The sequence below is a fragment of the Brachyhypopomus gauderio genome, chromosome 19 (assembly GCF_052324685.1).
Source record: "Brachyhypopomus gauderio isolate BG-103 chromosome 19, BGAUD_0.2, whole genome shotgun sequence".
In the NCBI taxonomy this organism is placed as follows: Eukaryota; Metazoa; Chordata; class Actinopteri; order Gymnotiformes; family Hypopomidae; genus Brachyhypopomus; species Brachyhypopomus gauderio.
In genome coordinates, this window is record NC_135229.1 from 422,501 (window position 1) to 445,204 (window position 22,704).

The window sequence follows — 22,704 nt, forward strand, 5'->3', positions numbered from 1 at the left end:
GTACCTGTAGTAGTGTAGACAGTGCTGATACACCTGTAGTAATAGTGCAGGTGTACCTGTAGTAGTATAGACAGTGCTGATACACCTGTAGTAATAGTGCAGGTGTACCTGTAGTAGTATAGACAGTGCTAATACACCTGTAGTAATAGTGCTGGTGTACCTGTAGTAGTATAGACAGTGCTGATACACCTGTAGTAATAGTGCAGGTGTACCTGTAGTCGTGTACAGTGCTGATACACCTGTAGTAATAGTGCAGGTGTACCTGTAATAGTGTAGACAGTGCTGATACACCTGTAGTAATAGTGCAGGTGTACCTGTAGTAGTGTAGACAGTGCAGGTGTACCTGTAGTAGTGTAGACAGTGCTGATACACCTGTAGTAATAGTGCAGGTGTACCTGTAGTAGTATAGACAGTGCTGATACACCTGTAGTAATAGTGCAGGTGTACCTGTAGTAGTATACAGTGCTGATACACCTGTAGTAATAGTGCAGGTGTACCTGTAGTAGTATAGACAGTGCTGATACACCTGTAGTAATAGTGCAGGTGTACCTGTAGTAGTATAGACAATGCTGATACACCTGTAGTAATAGTGCTGGTATACCTGTAGTAGTGTAGACAGTGCTAATACACCTGTAGTAATAGTGCTGGTATACCTGTAGTAGTCTAGACAGTGCTGATACACCTGTAGTAATAGTGCAGGTGTACCTGTAGTAGTACAGACAGTGCTTTAACATTTTGAGAAACAATTATACATTCTGGAGATATAAAAATGGGAATATTTTTATTAACATTCTTTACTATTTATATTTTTTAAACATATGTAATAAAGTCTAGAACCCCCATTTTGGATAAAAGCACTTTGTGAAAGTTACACCTTCCATGATAAACAATGAGCAATTACATTAACCTTGCTGTCTGGTACCACACACACACACACACACACACACACACACACACACACACACACTGTTCATACCTTCTGAAGGCCTGACAAATGGTGCCCAAATTATTTGAAGTGCTCAGTGACAGCTGTCCACACTTCACCACAGCACCTGTTCTGTGCCCCACCCCCTCACCACAGTACCTGTTCTGTGCCCCGCCCCCTCACCACAGTACCTGACACAGCTCTGTGAGTGAGTGATACTAATTACAGAGCCTGTGGACAGCTGAGATAGTGAAATGTACAAATCAGAATAACTCATAACTGCCGTTTACACAACAAATTACATTAATGACGTCAGTGTGTTCTGAATCCTGACATGCAAATGAAAATGACAAACAACCACAAACACACCTGTCATTCCAGCTAATAATTAAAACAGCTGCTATAAGTAAAGGATAAGAGCAGAGACTTACACATCAACACAAAGACCGAGTTCAAAGGTACATCTGTGTGAAGGACTTTTAGTCATTCAAATAAACAAACATGTACACTACCTTAGATAAAATTAAAATAAAAACACACCCTAATAATAAAAATACAATAAAAAATACAATGTAATTCCAAACCATAACGGATATACACAAACCTTGGAATTGCTGCTCTGTGCCACGTCCCTTATAATAAAACATTTTTAAGAGAACTTACAGTGCCAATCGATAAGACTGGCCCCACTATCACTGTGGATACTATATCATAAACATACCCCAATATCACCTGAGCACACACACTACACATCACACATGCATGCAAACATTAGTCTGCCTTAGATATTCTGTTGACCGTCAATGCAGAAGACAAACCACAAACCGGCAGACTCGTGGTCACACCGGACCGGGATCCAGTTACTAACAAGCAAACTGTGTGAGGAATGTGAATGTTAAATACATTCACCTGAATATGTGTGTGTGTGTATTAAATCTATAAATGTATGCACATCTCAAGAGTATGTGCATTCTCAGTGCCTTAAGAGTGGGGTGTGTGTGTGTGTGTGTGTGTATGTTTAGCGTGTGGACGGTAGTGTGACTCTCTGTTCATCCATCCTCTTGGCCTGTGAGCGGAGGATGAGGCTGAAGAAGTCTTCATCAGGGATGGTGAGACCACGAGCTGGAGCAGTGGGAGGGGCACACCTCTGATCATTCAGACGAGATCCCTGAGGGAGGGAGGGAGGGAGGACAGAGAACGAGGGAGAAGGGGAGAAGAGAAAGGGGGAGGTGGAAGAAGTAGAGAACATCAGGGCAATAGAAAGAGGAAGAGAAGTGAAAGAAAAGTATGTCATCAGTCATTAAACGGTTAATAGTGCCACCCCGACCATGACACCACCACCCCACCCCTAATCCCAACACCACCACCACACCCCTAATCCCAACACCACCACCACACCCCTCACCCCTAATCCCAACACCACCACCACACCCCTCACCCCTAATCCCAACACCACCACCCCACCCCTCACCCCTAATCCCAACACCACCACCACACCCCTAATCCCAACACCACCACCACACCCCTAATCCCAACACCACCACCACACCCCTAATCCCAACACCCCACCCCTCACCCCTAATCCCAACACCACCACCACACCATATTTTGCATAACTCTATTAACAGTGCAGCAGACCTAAACACAGCAGGTTTGTCTACTAGGAAGCTTCACTCATCACTGCCCCATGACGGTCACAACACTCAAAACACCAGCAGAAGTCACTTACTCAATGCAGCCAGCAGGTGTCACTGTTTGGTGCCCACACCAACCCCCCCCCCCCCCCCCCCCCTTGTATAATTAACTGCTATGCATGTGCACCTGTAGCCGTCAGAACAGCGATCCTGTCAGAACAGCGATCCTGTCAGAGCAGCGGTCCTGTCAGAGCAGCGGTCCTGTCAGAGCAGCGGTCCTGTCAAAGCAGTGGTCCTGTCAGAGCAGCGGTCCCGTCCGTCTCTCACCTGACACTTCACCAGCATGTCCAAGAACTGTTCGTCAGGCTCAGAGGTGTCTGTCCTTTCCAGCTGACCCAGGACGGCCTGCCTGGCCCGGCCCGGTCCGGCCAGACGGCTCCACGAGCTGGAGAGACCACCCGCCGCCCTCTGAGCATCCAGCCTCCGGTCCTGAGCTCTGTCCAGCTGTCCGGCGAACGCCTCCTGACCCGGGGACGCCACACACTCAGCCAAAGCTGTAAACACACATTAGGATTATCCAACACTCCAACTTATAAAAGCACAAGAGCCTGGACTGTTTTGTTGACATACATCTGTAAGAAACACATCCGTTTTCTGTTCTCCCTGTGGTGTTCCCACATATCCTCCACTCAGAGCAATGACATTCACTCCACTGTAGTGTTGCTGTAGAGAGACTGTAGTGTAGCTGTGGTGTTGTAGTGCAACTGTAGTGTAGTTTTGTTGCTGTTGAAGTTTGGCTGTAGTGCAACTAGTGTTACTGTAGTGTAGTGTTGAAGTGTGGCTGTAGTGTGACTATAGTGTAGTGTTGTTAAAGTGCAACAATAGTGTAGTATTGTGGTGGTGTTGTGGTGCAACTGTAGTGTTGCGGTGCAACTGTAGTGTTGTAGTGTGGCTGTAGTGTTGTGCGACTGTAGTGTAGTGCTGTGGTGGTGTTGTTGAAGTGTTGTGGCGCAACTGTAGTGTTGTAGTAGTGCAACTAGTGTAGTGTTGTGGTGGTGTTGAAGTGTAGCTGTGTTGTTGTAGTGCGACTGTAGCGTGGTTGTAGTGCGACTGTAGTGTAGTTGAAGTGTAACTGTAGTGTAGTGGTGTTGTCGAAGTGTGGCTGTAGTGCAACTGTAGTGTAGTGGTGCGACTGTAGTGTTGTGGTGTGGCTGCGTTGTGACTGTAGTGTAGCGTTGTTGAAGTGTGGCTGTAGTGTAGTGGTGTTGTTGAAGTGTGGCTGTAGTGTGAATGTAGTGTAGTAGTGCAACTGTAGTGTTGTAGTGTGACTGTAGTGTTGTTGAAGTGTGGCTGTAGTGTAGTGGTGGTGTTGTAGTGTGGCTGTATTGCGACTGTAGTGTAGTGGTGGTGTTGTAGTGCGACTGTAGTGTAGTGTGGCTGTATTGCGACTGTAGTGTTGTGGTGGTTGTAGTGTGGCTGTATTGCGACTGTAGTGTACTGTTGTGGTGGTTGTAGTGTGGCTGTATTGCGACTGTAGTGTAGTGGTGGTTGTAGTGTGGCTGTATTGCGACTGCAGTGTACTGTTGTGGTGGTTGTAGTGTGGCTGTAGTGTGGTGTTGTAGTGTGGCTGTATTGCGACTGTAGTGTAGTGGTGGTTGTAGTGTGGCTGTATTGCGACTGTAGTGTAGTGGTGGTTGTAGTGTGACTGTAGTGTAGTGTGGCTCCAGAGCTCTTCCCTCTGTTCAGTCACTGGATGGGAGCTCAGTGTGGACTGTTCAGTATTGCAAAGTGATCCGATTCACTGCTGACAGGATTGGCACTCACATGTTTTCATGTGATCTGGTGGGTTTGAAGAGGAGGCGGAGTTTGAGACAGTAGAGAACTGGCAGCCCCGCCCCTGCTGAATAGAACAGCGCTGATCATCCATCCTATTGCCCTGGAAACGACTCAGCAGATCAAAGAAGCCCTCATCACCCAACATGTCCTCACTCGCACGCTGTAGGAGGTCAAAGATCAAAAAGATATATGATGAGCTCTTTATATATGTATAATATATTTCTATAATAAATTACAGCAGTAGTCAGTGAAGAGATCCTGACTGACATTACTGACAAGGTGAGGTCAATCTACCAACTTTGCTATATCAGCATAACAATTACGCAACAAAATTAAAAAAATAAACTAAAACAGAATTAACATAAAATAATTTGACCTACAAACCACTTCTAAACCAAACAAAGTTGGTCAAGTCTTTAGGCAAAAGTGTCTAAAGTTGACATAAGTGTTTCAGATTTCATCACCATGGTAGTTTTTATTTTTTGGTTGTACAGGGTGTCTGTACAGGGGGTCTTAAAAAGTATTAAAAAGCCTTAACCGTATAGAATTTTCATTGATATTTTAGCTTTGCCTAAACAACAAAAAGTATGCATGAATGTATTTTCCTCTCTACAACTATTAAACATAACATGATGTCATCGCCTGTAAAGCATCTAAAAAATTTTTTATCGTAATTGGTGCTATAGGATCATTAATGGCCCCACAGATCAAGTCTTGAGAAGATGTACCACTTTGTAACCGGAGTGAGTGTGTGAGTGAGTGAGTGAGTGGTTCGGTGTAGCCGAGATGTGGGGAGCTCGGACACAGATGCTGGTGTTGACGGTCTGAAGGTTCTCGGTTATTGTGAAATAACGAACATACTACACATGTGGCTGGCTACAGATGTCATTTATACATAAACGAACATAACACACATGCAGGTACAGATGTCATGTTTACATAAATGAACATAAGCACCGCCATAGTGTTAATGAGATGTAGACATAAAGAAAAACTCAGGAGTTGATGCAAATTGAAGTAATTCGAATGAAAAACACACACATTGAGGCAGATGTCATGAGTACCGTGTTTACTGTTATTTTTTATTCACTAGTTTAATCAAGTTGTCCTAGGTAATAAATAGTTAAGAGTTACTTGTTTCTTGTCGTGACCAAAGTTATATTTTAGTATATCTAGCTCTGGTTCAATTTATCCTTTTGACCTTTGTTTCTTCATACTGTGTCTGTTCTGTTGTATGGTTGTGTTTTAAAGGTTTAATTGCAAATTACAATAATTTTTTAAGATCTGTTGCTGATTACAACTTAAAGTGGCGATGAGGTCTTAAACTTTTTTTGGAAGATCTTTTAAAGGGTATTGAATTTAATTTCAGTATTTCTGCATATGCATAGTTGTATCTTACTTATATTTTTAAACAGCTTACTCGCTACCTGTTTTCTCTGCTCTGAACGCCTCCACTGCTCCAGTTGAATTATGGGATAGGACAGTGTGCCGCAATCGCATACTTCAAAATGGCGCCCAATTCAGTACATCCGGGTACTTTTCGCTTACTGTTTAATTCATACTGTGTATTCGGTCACACTAGCCTTTATCTCGTACTGATTTAGCCTACTGAATAGGACGGAAGTATGGCATTTCAGACGGAGCCCTTGTGTGAGGGTTGCGGGGGCGGGGCAGAGTGAGTGGGGCGGGGACAGACACCTTGTGTGAGGGTTGCGGGGGCGGGGCAGAGTGAGTGGGGCGGGGACAGACACCTTGTGTGAGGGTTGCGGGGGCGGGGCAGAGTGAGTGGGGCGGGGACAGACACCTTGTGTGAGAGTTGCGGGGGCGGGGCAGAGTGAGTAGGGCGGGGACAGACACCTTGTGTGAGGGTTGCGGGGGCGGGGCAGAGTGAGTGGGGCGGGGACAGACACCTTGTGTGAGGGTTGCGGGGGCGGGGCAGAGTGAGTGGGGCGGGGACAGACCTTGTGTGAGGGTTGCGGGGGCGGGGCAGAGTGAGTAGGGCGGGGACAGACACCTTGTGTGAGGGTTGCGGGGGCGGGGCAGAGTGAGTAGGGCGGGGACAGACACCTTGTGTGAGGGTTGCGGGGGCGGGGCAGAGTGAGTAGGGCGGGGACAGACCTTGTGTGAGGGTTGCGGGGGCGGGGCAGAGTGAGTAGGGCGGGGACAGACACCTTGTGTGAGGGTTGCGGGGGCGGGGCAGAGTGAGTGGGGCGGGGACAGACCTTGTGTGAGGGTTGCGGGGGCGGGGCAGAGTGAGTGGGGCGGGGACAGACCTTGTGTGTGGGTTGCGGGGGCGGGGCAGAGTGAGTGGGGCGGGGACAGACCTTGTGTGAGGGTTGCGGGGGCGGGGCAGAGTGAGTAGGGCGGGAACAGACCTTGTGTGAGGGTTGCGGGGGCGGGGCAGAGTGAGTGGGGCGGGGACAGACCTTGTGTGAGGGTTGCGGGGGCGGGGCAGAGTGAGTAGGGCGGGGACAGACACCTTGTGTGTGGGTTGCGGGGGCGGGGCAGTGAGTGGGGCGGGGACAGACACCTTGTGTGAGGGTTGCGGGGGCGGGGCAGAGTGAGTGGGGCGGGGACAGACCTTGTGTGAGGGTTGCGGGGGCGGGGCAGAGTGAGTAGGGCGGGGACAGACACCTTGTGTGAGGGTTGCGGGGGCGGGGCAGAGTGAGTAGGGCGGGGACAGACACCTTGTGTGAGGGTTGCGGGGGCGGGGCAGAGTGAGTAGGGCGGGGACAGACACCTTGTGTGAGGGTTGCGGGGGCGGGGCAGAGTGAGTAGGGCGGGGACAGACACCTTGTGTGTGGGTTGCGGGGGCGGGGCAGAGTGAGTGGGGCGGGGACAGACACCTTGTGTGAGGGTTGCGGGGGCGGGGCAGAGTGAGTGGGGCGGGGACAGACACCTTGTGTGAGGGTTGCGGGGGCGGGGCAGAGTGAGTAGGGCGGGGACAGACACCTTGTGTGTGGGTTGCGGGGGCGGGTCAGTGAGTAGGGCGGGGACAGACCTTGTGTGTGGGTTGCGGGGGCGGGGCAGTGAGTGGGGCGGGGACAGACACCTTGTGTGAGGGTTGCGGGGGCGGGGCAGAGTGAGTGGGGCGGGGACAGACAGCTTGTGTGAGGGTTGCGGGGGCGGGGCAGAGTGAGTGGGGCGGGGACAGACACCTTGTGTGAGGGTTGCGGGTCCCTCGTGTTGCTGGAGTCCTGCAGGACTTTGCTGGAGCTGCTCGGCTGCTTCTTGCCCCGCAGGCGGGTGAGGGACAACAGTCGGGACCCTAAACCTGGTCTGGACTTCACCAGCACCGCCCGCGGCAGCCTGTTTACACCACCACCACCACCACCACACAACTGACCCTGCACACACACACACACACACACACACACACACACACACACACACACACACACACACACACAGGAAGTAATTTCAACTATGATAAACTATAAATAAAAAATAATAACAGTAAAGTTATAAATATGAATGTAATAACTAATAATTCATCATCTCATGCAGCCCTGTGCGTGTCTGTGTACTGGCTGGTGTGGTGCTGTGTGGTGGTAATATGTCGACGTAGATATCAGCAGGTTTGTGTCTGTACTAGCAGGGCCTGGTGAGGGTTGTAGAGTTGCTGTAAGCAGGTGTTGTGTGAAGGGTTCGCCACCAGAGGGCGCACTCACACTAAGCTTGTCTGGAGTAAGTTTCATCAGTTCTAGGTTCTCCATGCTGTTACGTCTCTCCATCCTGGACCTCGCTCCTGCACACACACACACACACACACACACACACACACACACACACACACACACACACACGCACAGAGACACAGACAGAGACACACGCACGCACACAGACACACACACAGAGACACACGGACACACACACACATGCACACGCACACACACAGAGACACAGACAGAGACACACGCACGCACACAGACACACAGAGACACATGCACACAGAGACACACTCTGTTAGCAATTTAGATTTTTCTTTTGATTCACTCACTTTGCATTCTGTTAACTATTAACTTATAAAAAAAAATTAAAGCACTGTTGCACATTTATTGTACACCTGCCTTGAACTTGTGCACAGTATTGAGTAGGTGTGTGTGTGTGTGCAAACAAGTTCATTAAATATAGTTAATTGTATAATTGAGCACTGCTGTGATGTGAGAGGGTTTTGGGTGTAGCTGTGTGTACTATGTAGGGTGGAGCTCATGACTGTGTGTGTGTGTGTGTGTGTGGGTGTGTGTGTACCATGTAGGGTGGAGCTCATGTCTGTGTGTGTGTGTGTGTGTACCATGTAGGGTGGAGCTCATGTCTGTGTGTGTGTGTGTACCATGTAGGGTGGAGCTCATGTCTGTGTGTGTGTGTGTGTGTGTGTACCATGTAGGGTGGAGCTCATGTCTGTGTGTGTGTGTGTGTGTGTGTGTGTGTGTGTGTGTGTGTGTGTGTGTGTGTGTGTGTGTGTGTGTGTGTGTGTGTGTGGGTGTAGCTGCGTGTACCATGTAGGGTGGAGCTCATGTCTCTGTGTGTGTGTGTGTGTGTGTGTGTGTGTATGTGTGTGTGTGTGTGTGTGCGTGTACCATGTAGGGTAGAGCTCATGTCTCTGCTCTCTGATAAGATGGAGCTGCTGGTGTAACTGAGACCAAGAACCAGCTGGAGGTCCGACACGTTCATACGGGCAGTGAGCTCACCACTGCGGTCTCCTGTCTACACACACACACACACACACACACACACACACACACACACACACACACACACACACACACACACACACACACACACACACACATACGCACGCACGCACACATACGCACGCACACATACGCACGCACACATACAGGGTCAACTCACAACTGTGATCAAAGCACACAAGTGCATTTCTATTCGAACATTTACAGATTTCCAGGGTAAAAATCTTACGTAAATCTACTGAGATGTATGAACAATGAATACTGTTCCATGGGTTCATGATGTGCAGAAATGCATCAGATATTCAACACTATAGTAACAAACTCCTAACCGTTAATGTCTTAGTTTGTATGGTAAATGTAATTATTTTTGAAATGTTAAGCAATATTAATAACAGGTTCCCAGTTCCATGAAAGTAGGGCAGAAAGTGTGTGTACCTCTTTAGCAGGGTGTGTGTGTGTGTGTGTATGTGTGCGTGTGTGTGTTTGTGTGTATAGGTGAGTGTGTGTATAGGTGTGTGCGTGTGCACCTCTTTAGTGATCTCCAGATGTCTCTCAGCGAAGTGCACCGCCTGTTCATGATTCCCCAGTGCTGTGTGCGCGTTTCCCAGACTCCAGTAAGCACGGCCTTCCCCGACCCTAATACACACACACACACACACACACACACACACACACACACGTACACACACACATACGTACACACACACATACGTACACACACACACGCGCACACACACATACACGCACACACATACGTACACGCACACACATACGTACACGCACACACATACGTACACACACACACACACACACGTACACACACACACACACGCACACACACACACACGCACACACACAAGCCTGAGTGGTGTGTAGAGCAGTGTCTAGGTGTGTGCGTGTACCTGTCATTGTGCTCAGGTGTGTGTGTATGTGTCATTGTACTCAGGTGTGTGTGTACCTGTCATTGTGCCCAGGTGTGTGAGTGTACGTGTCATTGTGCCCAGGTGTGTGTGTGTACCTATCATTGTGCTCAGGTGTGTGTGTACCTGTCATTGTGCTGTGTGTGTACCTGTCATTGTGTCCAGGTGTGTGAGTGTACGTGTCATTGTGCCCAGGTGTGTGTGTGTACCTGTCATTGTGCCCAGGTGTGTGTGCACCTGTCATTGTACTCAGGTGTGTGCGTGTACGTGTCATTGTGCCCAGGTGTGTGTGTGTACCTGTCATTGTGTCCAGGTGTGTGTGTGTACCTGTCATTGTACTCAGGTGTGTGCGTGTACGTGTCATTGTGCCCAGGTGTGTGTGTGTACGTGTCATTGTGCCCAGGTGTGTGTGTGTACCTGTCATTGTACTCAGGTGTGTGTGTACCTGTCATTGTACTCAGGTGTGTGTGTACCTGTCATTGTACTCAGGTGTGTGTGTACCTGTCATTGTACTCAGGTGTGTGTGTACCTGTCATTGTGCCCAAGTGTATGCGTGTACCCGTCGTTGTGCCCAGGTGAGTGCGTGTACCTGTCATTGTGCCCAAGTGTATGCGTGTACCCGTCGTTGTGCCCAGGTGAGTGCGTGTACCTGTCGTTGAGGTCCTGGGCGATGAGCAGGTGTTTGAGATGGTAGTCCACAGCTCTCTCGTAGTCCTGCAGGAGTGTGTATGTGCTGCCCAGACTGTAACAGGCCTGAGCCTCCACTGCACGATCTTTCAATTGTCTCGCCAGCTGCAGGGCTTTCCTGTACGCGCACACACACACACACACACACACACACACACACACACACGCACGCACACATACATACACATATACATATACACACACACATACACACACACACACACACACACACACACACACACACACACACACACACAAACACGCACGCACACACACACACACACAAACACACATATATACATAGTGGTGAATACTGTGTTTGTGTGTGGTGAACACTGTGTGTGTGGTAGTGAACACTGTGTGTGTGTGTGTGGTAGTGAACACTGTGTGTGTGTGGCAGTGAACACTGTGTGTGTGTGTGGTAGTGAACACTGTGTGTGTGTGGTAGTGAACACTGTGTGTGTGTGTGGTAGTGAACACTGTGTGTGTGGTAGTGAACACTGTGTGGTGGTTTCTCACTTGTAGTGTTCAGCTGCTTTTTCAAACTGTCCCAGAAAGATGTAGGCGTTTCCTAGGTTACAGTATGCACGCCTCTCTGCTGCCCGATCACCAAACTCTTTAGCGATGAGGAGACGCTGAAAGAGAAAAACACAGTAATAATTATAATGATAAAACCACACTCACTATTCACTATTCACACATTCATATGACCAGATGTTTACATATGTTTTGGTACATGTATCACATGACCAGATGTTTATATATGTTTTGGTATAAGCATCACATGATCAGATGTTCATATGTTTTGGTACATGAATCACATGACCAGATGTTTATATATGTTTTGGTATAAGCATCACATGATCAGATGTTCATTTGTTTTGGTACATCAATCACATGACCAGATGTTTATATGTTTTGGTATAAGCATCACATGACCAGATGTTTATATGTTTTGGTACATGTATCACATGACCAGATGTTCATATGTTTTGGTACATGAATCACATGACCAGATGTTTATATGTTTTGGTATAAGCATCACATGACCAGATGTTCATATGTTTTGGTATAAGCATCACATGACCAGATGTTCATATGTTTTGGTACATGAATCACATGACCAGATGTTTATATGTTTTGGTACATGAATCACATGACCAGATGTTCATATGTTTTGGTATAAGCATCACATGACCAGATGTTCATATGTTTTGGTACATGAATCACATGACCAGATGTTTATATGTTTTGGTACATGAATCACATGACCAGATGTTCATATGTTTTGGTACATGTATCACATGACCAGATGTTAATATGTTTTGGTACATGAATCACATGACCAGATGTTAATATGTTTTGGTACATGAATCACATGACCAGATGTTAATATGTTTTGGTACATGTATCACATGATCAGATGTTCATATGTTTTGGTACATGAATCACATGACCAGATGTTAATATGTTTTGGTACATGTATCACATGACCAGATGTTAATATGTTTTGGTACATGAATCACATGACCAGATGTTCATATGTTTTGGTACATGGCTAATCTACGGCACCTGTTGGTGGGAGACCACGGCGCTGTGGAAGTCCCCAAGCAGGTAGTAGGTGTTGCCCAGGTTACCACAGGTGCGGCCCTGAGCTGCTCTGTCTCCCAGGTCCTTCACGATGGACAGGTTCTCCCTGCACACCACAGTCTAGAATTAGACTGAATAGATCTGTTTTTATGGATCGGTCACATTGTCCCCGATACCCGATCTAGAATTTTTTCAGATATTAATATCAGAATCGGTCCATCCCTAATATTCACACATGTGCACGTTTTACTTTCAAGCTCTGCGCCCCCCCCCCCCGGAATAGCTCCGCGCCCCACCTAGGGGGCGCGCCCCCCACTTTGGGAACCACTGGTTTAGGCAACCAGACTTGCATTAAGACACACAATTTAGCAAAATGATAAAATTAAGATTAAATGTACACACACATGGAGAATACAGACACACAGCATACTCCCTCTCACCCCCCCTCACACTCACACACCCCACACACACACACCCATCCACACATTCATACACCCACACACTCATACACCCACACACATGCATACACCCACACCCACACACCCACACCCACACCCTCACACACCCACAGACTCACTGGTAGTACTGTGCTGCTGTCCTGAGTGCAGCGCTGATCTCCTCTGGAAGGTGTCCAGGCTCACAGTCACTCCTGCACAAGCTCTTCCCCTTAGCATGATACACGTTCCCAAAGTGGAACAGAGCCCTGGCCTGACCTACCTACCACACACATATAACACACACACACACACACACACACAATTACATGAGCTGTTCACACACACACACACACACACACACACACACACACACACACACACACACACACACACACACACACACACACACACACACACACACACACACAGGGAGGGCAGGTGTGACTGCTCACCTTGTCTTCAGCATCTCTGCAGATGTCCAGGTGTCTCTGGCAGAAGACCAGGGCCTCGTCATAGCGACCCAACACCTTCAGTGTGTTGCCAAGGTTACCACAGGCCTTGGCCTCTCCCAGCAGGTCCCCCATCGTCCTGAAACAAAGCGCAGTTACGCGGTGCACCCGCTCAAAAAAGGAGGTGTGTGTGAGAGAGAGAATGTGTGTGTGTACCTGGTGAGTGTTCGGTCGTGGTGGTGAAACGTCAGAGCCCTGCTGTAGTCCTGCAGGTGGAAGTAGGCGTTCCCCAGCTGACTGTAGATGGCGCTCAGCACCTGAAGGTCGTCTGTGCCCTCCTTCATGGCGGCCTGGAAGAAGGACACACCTGTGGTGTAATCCCCCACCTTACACAGGCGCTCGCCCTCCAGAGCCAGCTCCACACACGAGGCCTCCATCCTGCAGGGGGCAGCACAGGGAGAAACAACACACACTTCACTTCCTCTTCTCCTCAGAAAACAAATCTGATCTACTGGACTGGACAGCAGTTTCAGAAAGGTGTATAACAATCACAGAGTTCAGATATAAATACAGATCAACAGATTGGTTAACAGATTAACTGGCTTCTTATACTACAAACACTTGATGGCTAATCTTAAAACATTAAAAGATTATACACCATTCCTGCTTAGCAAGCTGGGTTAGACCGATGTTGCTGTTAGCATTAGATTCACTTATTAGCCTTCAGAAACCCTAACCCTATACACCATGCGTGTCTCTTCTAGGGGTGTCACGATTCTCTAAATCCTCGATCCGATTGTATTTTTTTATTTATTTAATTAAAATAAATGTAACAATCTTGTTCTCAATGGAAAACAACAAAAACAAACAAATAATAATAATAACAATGAGGTCACAGAGGGTACCTGCTATCAAGTGGCTTTTTTTGGTAGCAGCAATGTGCACTATTAAAACAGCAATATGCAACATAAAATAAATATTTTAAAAATACAAGTACAGTCATGTACAAAATAATAGAACAAATAGAGCCTTAACAAACTAAACTCTATCATACAAAATTTCTTTAGTGTGTTCATACATGGAGGGCAACACTTTAGTTGTAAGATGCGACCTTAACCAGGCTTATACTTTCGTGAGTGACCGTAGCGCGACTCCGCACACCTCGCACGAACGGCAAGAGGCATTTATACTTGGCGCGTCACATTCTGTGCAGTGTTGTCCGAAACGATATGTGGTAGTATAAAGAAACGCATTTTAATGTTGCTTTGTGTTTCAGGTTGGAAAAGTGCTGGAATTTAGGAAAATGCTTGAAATTGTAACTACTTCGTTTCACAACAAATAGCTGTCTGACTGAACAGTTCTCTTGTATTACTGTGACGCTGGGTGCGAGGCGAAGGACGAGACACAGATCCTTGCGTTACGCAGACGTCACGTTTATTTACTACACTTATTGCGCAAGACAGCGCACGTAAAACAGAACACTTCACACTGACACGTGTAGACTTTAACATCGACGAGCACACGACACTGCGCGAACGCACATTAAGTAGACAAACCACACACGCCCCACGTGACGACGATACAAGCCACAGGTGCGACGACTAATCACGAGACATAACCACACCCACACAGTTCCATAGACGCAGACGAGTACACGTGGACAACGTAAACACACACCCAAAGGAGAGGGGCCGGGGTCCTCACCGTGACAATTACGTTAACAAATACGAGCCTCTTGTAATTCCAGGACGAAACATGAGAGAACGTGAAGACGTTAAGATTGGGCGTTTTGAAAATAAACAACCATTAAATAATGTGATAAAAAGTGACTAATTTTGAATCATTATGTATATGTATAAATATTTAACTTAATTAGGTTTAAGGTGCTGGGAATTATTGAAATGGACCTTGAAAGTGACGTACAAGTGCTTGAATTCCACCTTGTAAAGGTGTTTGAGCCCAGCAAACATGACTTGCTTCATTGCGCTGAAGCGCAGCGCGCGTGAAGTTACAAAATTCGAGAGGTGCACGACGACCACGATTACGTAATTTCCGGTATGCAGACCCTCACACCGCTCGCGACACGTCAAGTATAAACCAGGCTTTACTTTGCGTAGTGTGGGTGCTTGCGTAACCTAGAGGGAGAGATTGTCGATCCTCTTTTTGACTTCAAGGCTCAAGATCGTGACATAATTTTACGATCGATTTCGATTAAATTTCGAAATCGTGAAACCCCTAGTCTCTTCATTTGAACTCTTGACTAAACTAAGCAGTAAATAGCCTTCACTACTATTTCACTGACATTACAGGACCTAACTGAGAATATGTGATGGACTCTCTAGGGTAGGGAACAAGATTAAAATCTAGATGGACCTGCCCTGTCTAGCTCAGTGGACCAATGACAACACTGCATGCTGGCAAAGGACCACACACAGAGGACAAATATCACAAACCAGGCAGAGACTCAGCACTCACTACCAAATCAGTTAAAAAGGATGAGACTCATTGAAATCAGTGAAATGCTATATGTGATGAAGGACGTCGGTGTGACGGGTCCTGTCAGGACGTCAGGACGTCGGTGTGACGGGTCCTGTCTGAAGGACGTCAGGACGTCGGTGTGACGGGTCCTGTCTGAAAGATGTTGTGTGTTGCTTCAGAAGCTGTGTTCAGCATGTTCTGGACTAATCTGATCCTAATCTTACCTGACCTGAGTAATCTGTGATTACAGAACAAGTAGTGGCTACCTTAAACAGAGATACTGCACTAAACAGAGATACCGCACTAACAGAGATACCGCACTAAACAGAGATACCCCACTAACAGAGATACTGCACTAAACAGAGATACCCCACTAACGGAGATACTGCACTAAACAGAGATACCGCACTAACAGAGATACTGCACTAAACAGAGATACTGCACTAAACAGAGATACCCCACTAACAAAGATACTGCACTAAACAGAGATACCCCACTAATGGAGATACTGCACTAAACAGAGATACCCCACTAACAGAAATACTGCACTAAAAAGAGATACCCCACTAACAGAAATACTGCACTAAACAGAGATACCGCACTAAACAGAGATACCGCACTATAGGCTTGTCACGATACTAAGAATTACAACTTCGATACGATACTTAAAAAAATATTGAAATTCGATACCATTTTCGATACCAAAGTCAGATACGGTGCTAATTTCCATTTCAAAGCCTTTTTATTTATTTTTTTAATAAACAAACAAATGAATGTTGCTTTGTGTTTGAAAATGCTTGAAATTGTAACTTCATTTCACAACAAATATCTGTCTGACTGAACAGTTCTTTTGTATTAAGTTAACAAATACCTTGTAATTCCAGGATGAAACATGAGAGAACGTGAAGACGTTACGATTGGGCGTTTTGAAAATAAACAACCATTAAATAATGTGATAAAAAAGCGAATAATTTCGAGTATATATATAAATATTTAACTTATCCCAACAAACATGCGACGTCAGAAAGACGTTAAAATCGAGTCTGTATCAAGTCGGTCAGTCCAGACCCATTTTTGCATGTCTGGTGGACGTTCAAAACTGGTTCAAAATCTGACAGTGTGACTAGGACCTTAAACTTTTAACTTAACATGAACGTCTATGACAAGTTTTCTATCTGAACGTCTGACTAGGACCTTTATTGGATGTCAGGACGTGCAAAAACTGCAACTGAACGGCAGTAATAGACGTTTAAAAAAGACGTCGCTAAAACTTTCATTCTGGCTTTTCAGTGGACGTCTTTTGAATGTCTGACAAAGTGTCTTTGCTCGTGCTGGGAAATATTGAAATGGACCTTGAAAGTGACATACAAGTGTTTGAATTCCACAAGGTGTATGAACCCTGCAAACATGACTTTGTTCATCGCGCTGAAGCGCGGCGCACGCGAGGTCTTGCACCTCTCGAATTTTGTAACTTCGTGCGCGCCGCGCCTCAGCGCAATGAACAAAGTCATGTTTGCAGGGTTCAATTCAAGCGCTTGTACCAATATTTCCCAGCACGTTAAACTTAATTAAGTTAAATATTTATACATATACTCGAAATGATTCGAAATATTGCGCTTTTAATCACATTATTTAATGGTTGTTTATTTTCAAAACGCCCAATCTTACGTCTTCACGTTCTCTCATGTTTCATCCTGGAATTACAAGAGGCTCATATTTGTTAATGTAATACAAGAAAACTGTTCAGTCAGACAGATATTTGTTGTGAAACGAAGTAGTTACAATTTCAACATTTTCAAGTACTTTAGCCTAAATTGTAGCACTTTTCAAACCTGAAACACACTGAAACACACAAAGCAGCATTAAAATTCGTCAGGTAAGTGTTCATTCCCTTGTTTTGAGGGGTGTTTCTTTTATACTACCACATATAGTTTCGGACAACACTGCAAAGCGGAAAGTATAAAGCCTCCACCGCTCACGGAGGTTCGCGCGGAGTCGAGCGCTATGGTCACTCAACCAGGCTTTAGCGCCCTTTGTTGAAATGTTCCTAAAGCACCGCTTGCAAACGGGCTTGTTCATGTCCTTCGGTTTTCCATCTGTATCTGCTTCGAATCCAACAGCACTGCGTTTGCTTTAGCTGCCATATTAGCATTACAAACTGTCCTGTGCATTACGGCAGCTTGGGTGGGTCAAACGAAAGCGCATTTTATGTAAAAAGAATCGATACTTAAGGGAAACGAGTATTGTACCGTTTCAGAATGTTCAGTATCGATACGTATCGATATATCGATTTTTTTGACAACACTACCGCACTAATAGAGATACCGCACTAAACTGAGATACCCCACTAACGGAGATACGGCACTAAACAGAGATACCCCACTAACGGAGATACGGCACTAAGCAGAGATACCCCACTAACAGAGATACGTCACTAAACAGAGATACCCCACTTACAGAAATACTGCACTAAACAGAGATACCCCACTAACAGAGATACCGCACTAAACAGAGATACCGCACTAACAGAGATACCGCACTAAACAGAGATACCGCACTAACCGAGATACCGCACTAACCGAGATACCGCACTAACCGAGATACCGCACTAAACAGAGATACCGCACTAACAGAGATACCGCACTAACAGAGATACTGCACTAAACAGAGACACTGCACTAACAGAGATACTGCACTAAACAGAGACACCGCACTAACAGAGATACTGCACTAACAGAGATACTGCACTAAACAGAGATACCCCACTAACAGAGATACCCCACTAACAGAGATACCGCACTAACCGAGATACCGCACTAACAGAGATACCGCACTAACCGAGATACCGCACTAAACAGAGATACCGCACTAACAGAGATACCGCACTAACAGAGATACCGCACTAACAGAGATACTGCACTAAACAGAGACACTGCACTAACAGAGATACTGCACTAAACAGAGACACCGCACTAACAGAGATACTGCACTAACAGAGATACTGCACTAAACAGAGATACCCCACTAACAGAGATACCCCACTAACAGAGATACCCCACTAACAGAGATACCCCACTAACAGAAGCTCTGAACTGTTCTTCCTGTCACCATCACCTCAGCCCACCAATGAGAATCTCATCCAGGGCGCACGCTGCTATTGGCTCACAGGACTTTATACCAATGCCATGGATTTATATCTGAGCAGAGATTACGCTATACAAGATGACTGCAGTATTTCCTGACAAAGCAGCCAGTGAGGAAGAGGTGAGAATCAACTTCATTCTGATGCTGCTATCACACGTGAATGGAGAACAGTGTGAGTCTGACAGATGGTGCACAAGGGGAAATAAACCATAAATGATTCAGTAAAGGATTAAATATCGAGAGACACACACAGCTCACACCTGAGACACCTGTCTCTCCTCTCTCAGGAACACGTCTGTCTCTCCTCTCTCAGGAACACGCCTGTCTCTCCTCTCTCAGGAACACGTCTGTCTCTCCTCTCTCAGGAACACGCCTGTCTCTCCTCTCTCAGGAACACGCCTGTCTCTCCTCTCTCAGGAACACGCCTGTCTCTCCTCTCTCAGGAACACGCCTGTCTCTCCTCTCTCAGGAACACGCCTGTCTCTCCTCTCTCAGGAACACGCCTGTCTCTCCTCTCTCAGGAACACGTCTGTCTCTCCTCTCTCAGGAACACGCCTGTCTCTCCTCTCTCAGGAACACGTCTGTCTCTCCTCTCATACTGCAGGCTGTCCTGTGTGCAGCAGGGGTCATGTGTGGCCCCTGATGTCTTCACGATGACTTAAAATGGTCAGAAAAGGTCAGAGTTACTAAGAATACAGTAACTTGGGAACCAGACATTGGACAAAAAGCCGGAAGACACACTGCACAGCCAACAGACTGTTAATACTCACAGTGATCTTTCAAATAAACACGCTTATGGCTATTTAAAAGTTATTAAAGTTATTTAAAACCCTTTCCCTCTAGTAGGGGTCCCTTCACAGACCTACATCACCAGCTGCAGTTAATTCAGCATTAACACGCAGAAGTAAAGGTAGAGGTATACAGGTAGAGGTATACAGGTAGAGGTATACAAGTAAAGGTAGAGGTATACAGGTAAAGGTATACAGGTAAAGGTATACAGGTAGAGGTATACAGGTAAAGGTATACAGGTAAAGGTATACAGGTGTGCCTACCTGTAGCAAATACGGAAGGAATTCTCCTCGTCCCCCATTCTAGCCACTGAGCTGCCTGCAGCCATTGAAGTACATAATAAGCCCAGCAATCCAGTCAGATCCGCACCAGTCCCACACACACACAGGTCTCCAGAGAGCAGAGAGCAGCCCTATAATGTAGATCCTGGTACCATGTTGTAGTGGGCAGTGTGTGTGTGTGTGTGTGTGTGTGTGTGTGTGTGTGTGTGTGTGTGTGTGTGTGTGTGTGTGTGTGTTTTATCCAGGGCGTCCGGAACTCTCTGTGAAGAGAACACAAAATTCTGTGTGTGAAGCTTTATTCTGTGTGCAATGCCATTACAGCACCCACTTAGAAGTGGCTGCATACAAGCCTCTACACACACACACACACACACACACACACACACGTTGTGTTAGTAACAGGTGTGTAGTGTGTGTTAATCCAATCATCGTGGCTCATGGTTGCATGTGTGCTCAAGTTGAATCTGACCACTGATGCAGGTACAAATGTTTGTTCATATACCTGTACGTATACGATCAGTTCCAACACCACTGGTTGTACTGATGAAAATACAACATGTAACATACAACATGCACATGAAGCAGCCCACAGCAATTCCCAGTTTCTTCTGACTGACCCAAGCAAGCTTAGAAAGCAAGACCACACACACACACACACACACACACACACACACACACACACAGATCTGATCTGTCAGCAGTTCTGAGTTAATCCGTGAACAAACTAATCAGCATGAAACAGGTGATCAGAAACATAATCACAACAGAATCTAATACCCTGGGAGGTGCAGTCAGACTCACTAAACAATTCTTATATGGCTTACCCTGTATGCAAGTTAATTACACACTGTATGCAAGTTAATTACACATGTTTTAAGCAATTTTGCAGACAAATAGACCTACATAATTAGGCAATAATATCTGCATTACATGAAATAACAACACACTAAAACACCATGAAAACAAGAGATGTTATGAAAGCTAAGGTACACCCATGCAAGCTCCATCACCTAGACACACCCACGCACACACACCTTAACATGAAATTAGGTGTTACCAGATCAAATCCATCATGTTAATGTTTAGTAACATTTAGTAACGTTTAGTGACCTGTAAACGTCCAGTGTTATAGGCGCATCAGTGTAACACCTGTACATGTCGTAAACATACCTTGTGTTTCCACACACACCTTGAGTCAAAACCCTGTCTGGTTAATTCCTAAGAAACGTTTGTCTCCCTCGGCCATTACTGGATTACTGTACGTGCCAAGAGGGTGTGTCAAACACCACCACTACCACTATACCTCTACAACACCACTACTACATCTCTACAACACCACCACTACCACTATACCTCTACAACACCACTACTACATCTCTACAACACCACCACTACTACTACAACACCACCACTACCACTATACCTCTACAACACCACTACTACATCTCTACAACACCACCACTACTACTACACCACTACTCTACTACTACACCACCACTACCTCTACAACACCACCACTACCACTATACCTCTACAACACCACTACCACTACTACTACACCTCTACAACACCACCACTACCTCTACAACACCACCACTACCACTATACCTCTACAACACCACCACTACCTCTACAACACCTCTACACCACCACTACTACACCTCTACACCTCTACAACACCACCACTACCTCTACAACACCTCTACACCACCACTACTACACCTCTACAACACCACCACTACCTCTACACCTCTACAACACCACCACTACCACTACATCTCTACAACACTACTACTACTACTACACCTCTACACCACCACTACTCTACTACACTACAACTACAACACCATCACCTCTACAACACCACCACTACCACTATACCTCTACAACACCACTACTACACCTCTACAACACCACCACTACTACTACCACACCACTACTACTACACCACTACAACTACAAGGTTCGACTTAAGCGTCCTCAGAAACGTCACCACACAGCAGGTCAGCACTCACAGCAGGAACATCTACTACTGAAGCAGAGAACTACTATTATTATAGAACATCTACTACTGAAGCAGAGAACCGAACCGGTCCAGCAGCGCGCTGGGTTACTCACCTGAAACGTGCGGCGGCCACTCGCACTTTTACAGACCTACGAAGAAAGAAAACACTTAAATTAATAAGAGGCGCGGAGGAATATCACGTGAAGTGAGGGGCAACCGAAAGAGAGCTAGTTCCAAATTTAAATTACACCGATAAAAATACCAATCTTCCTTAATAAAAATACCAATCTTCCTTAATAAAATACCAATCTCCCTCAATAAAAATACCAATCTTCGTTAAAACACCGAGTTAAAATGCGAACGTGTTGTGTTGTGAGCGGGCGCGAGCGACCGACTAGCTCGCGCAGCGACAAGTCCGTTAACGGGCGCGAGCTCCTGGGACAGTTGCTCAGCGGTTCTTCTCATTATTACTCTAAAACTTAATCCCTCTAAAAAGAAAAGACCCAGAAACGAACCTGTCTCTGAGTAATCCTCACCGGTAACGCGTTTGATTCGTTTCGTGAAGTTTTTCCGCCACTCGGCCGGTAACCGATAATCCTACAAACGATTCAAAGATAGCCACGCCCACACCACGACTTTCGACCAATAACATTTAAATGCTCGATGACGAAGGAAATCACGTGTTTCGCTATTACAGTTTTGATCACCACGCTTTACATTGGAAGAAAAACTGTGTCTTCAATCATTCAAACATTTAATAGAGAAAACACGTCTGTAATTCAGACATGTGCACTCTGCTGTAATGCTGCACATGGAAATCAGTTCTGAAATGTTA

General features: G+C 46.2%; 1 protein-coding gene across 1 annotated transcript; it reads right to left on the reverse strand.

Annotated features, from left to right (window-relative positions):
• Positions 1 to 1,078: 1,078 nt before the first annotated feature.
• LOC143483149 (G-protein-signaling modulator 2-like) lies at positions 1,079 to 22,487 on the reverse strand. Its single transcript, XM_076981925.1, has 16 exons — positions 22,385 to 22,487; positions 21,983 to 22,018; positions 19,847 to 20,124; positions 13,389 to 13,610; positions 13,176 to 13,311; positions 12,864 to 13,003; positions 12,269 to 12,392; positions 11,216 to 11,331; positions 10,659 to 10,814; positions 9,617 to 9,725; positions 8,976 to 9,102; positions 8,067 to 8,143; positions 7,554 to 7,742; positions 4,384 to 4,555; positions 2,887 to 3,113; positions 1,079 to 2,093 (listed from the first exon to the last, which is right to left on the reverse strand). The coding sequence occupies exons 3-16, from the start codon at positions 19,909 to 19,911 to the stop codon at positions 1,944 to 1,946; spliced, it is 2,010 nt and encodes a 669-aa protein (XP_076838040.1). The 5' UTR covers positions 19,912 to 20,124; positions 21,983 to 22,018; positions 22,385 to 22,487; the 3' UTR covers positions 1,079 to 1,943.
• Between the last annotated feature and the right edge of the window lie 217 nt (positions 22,488 to 22,704).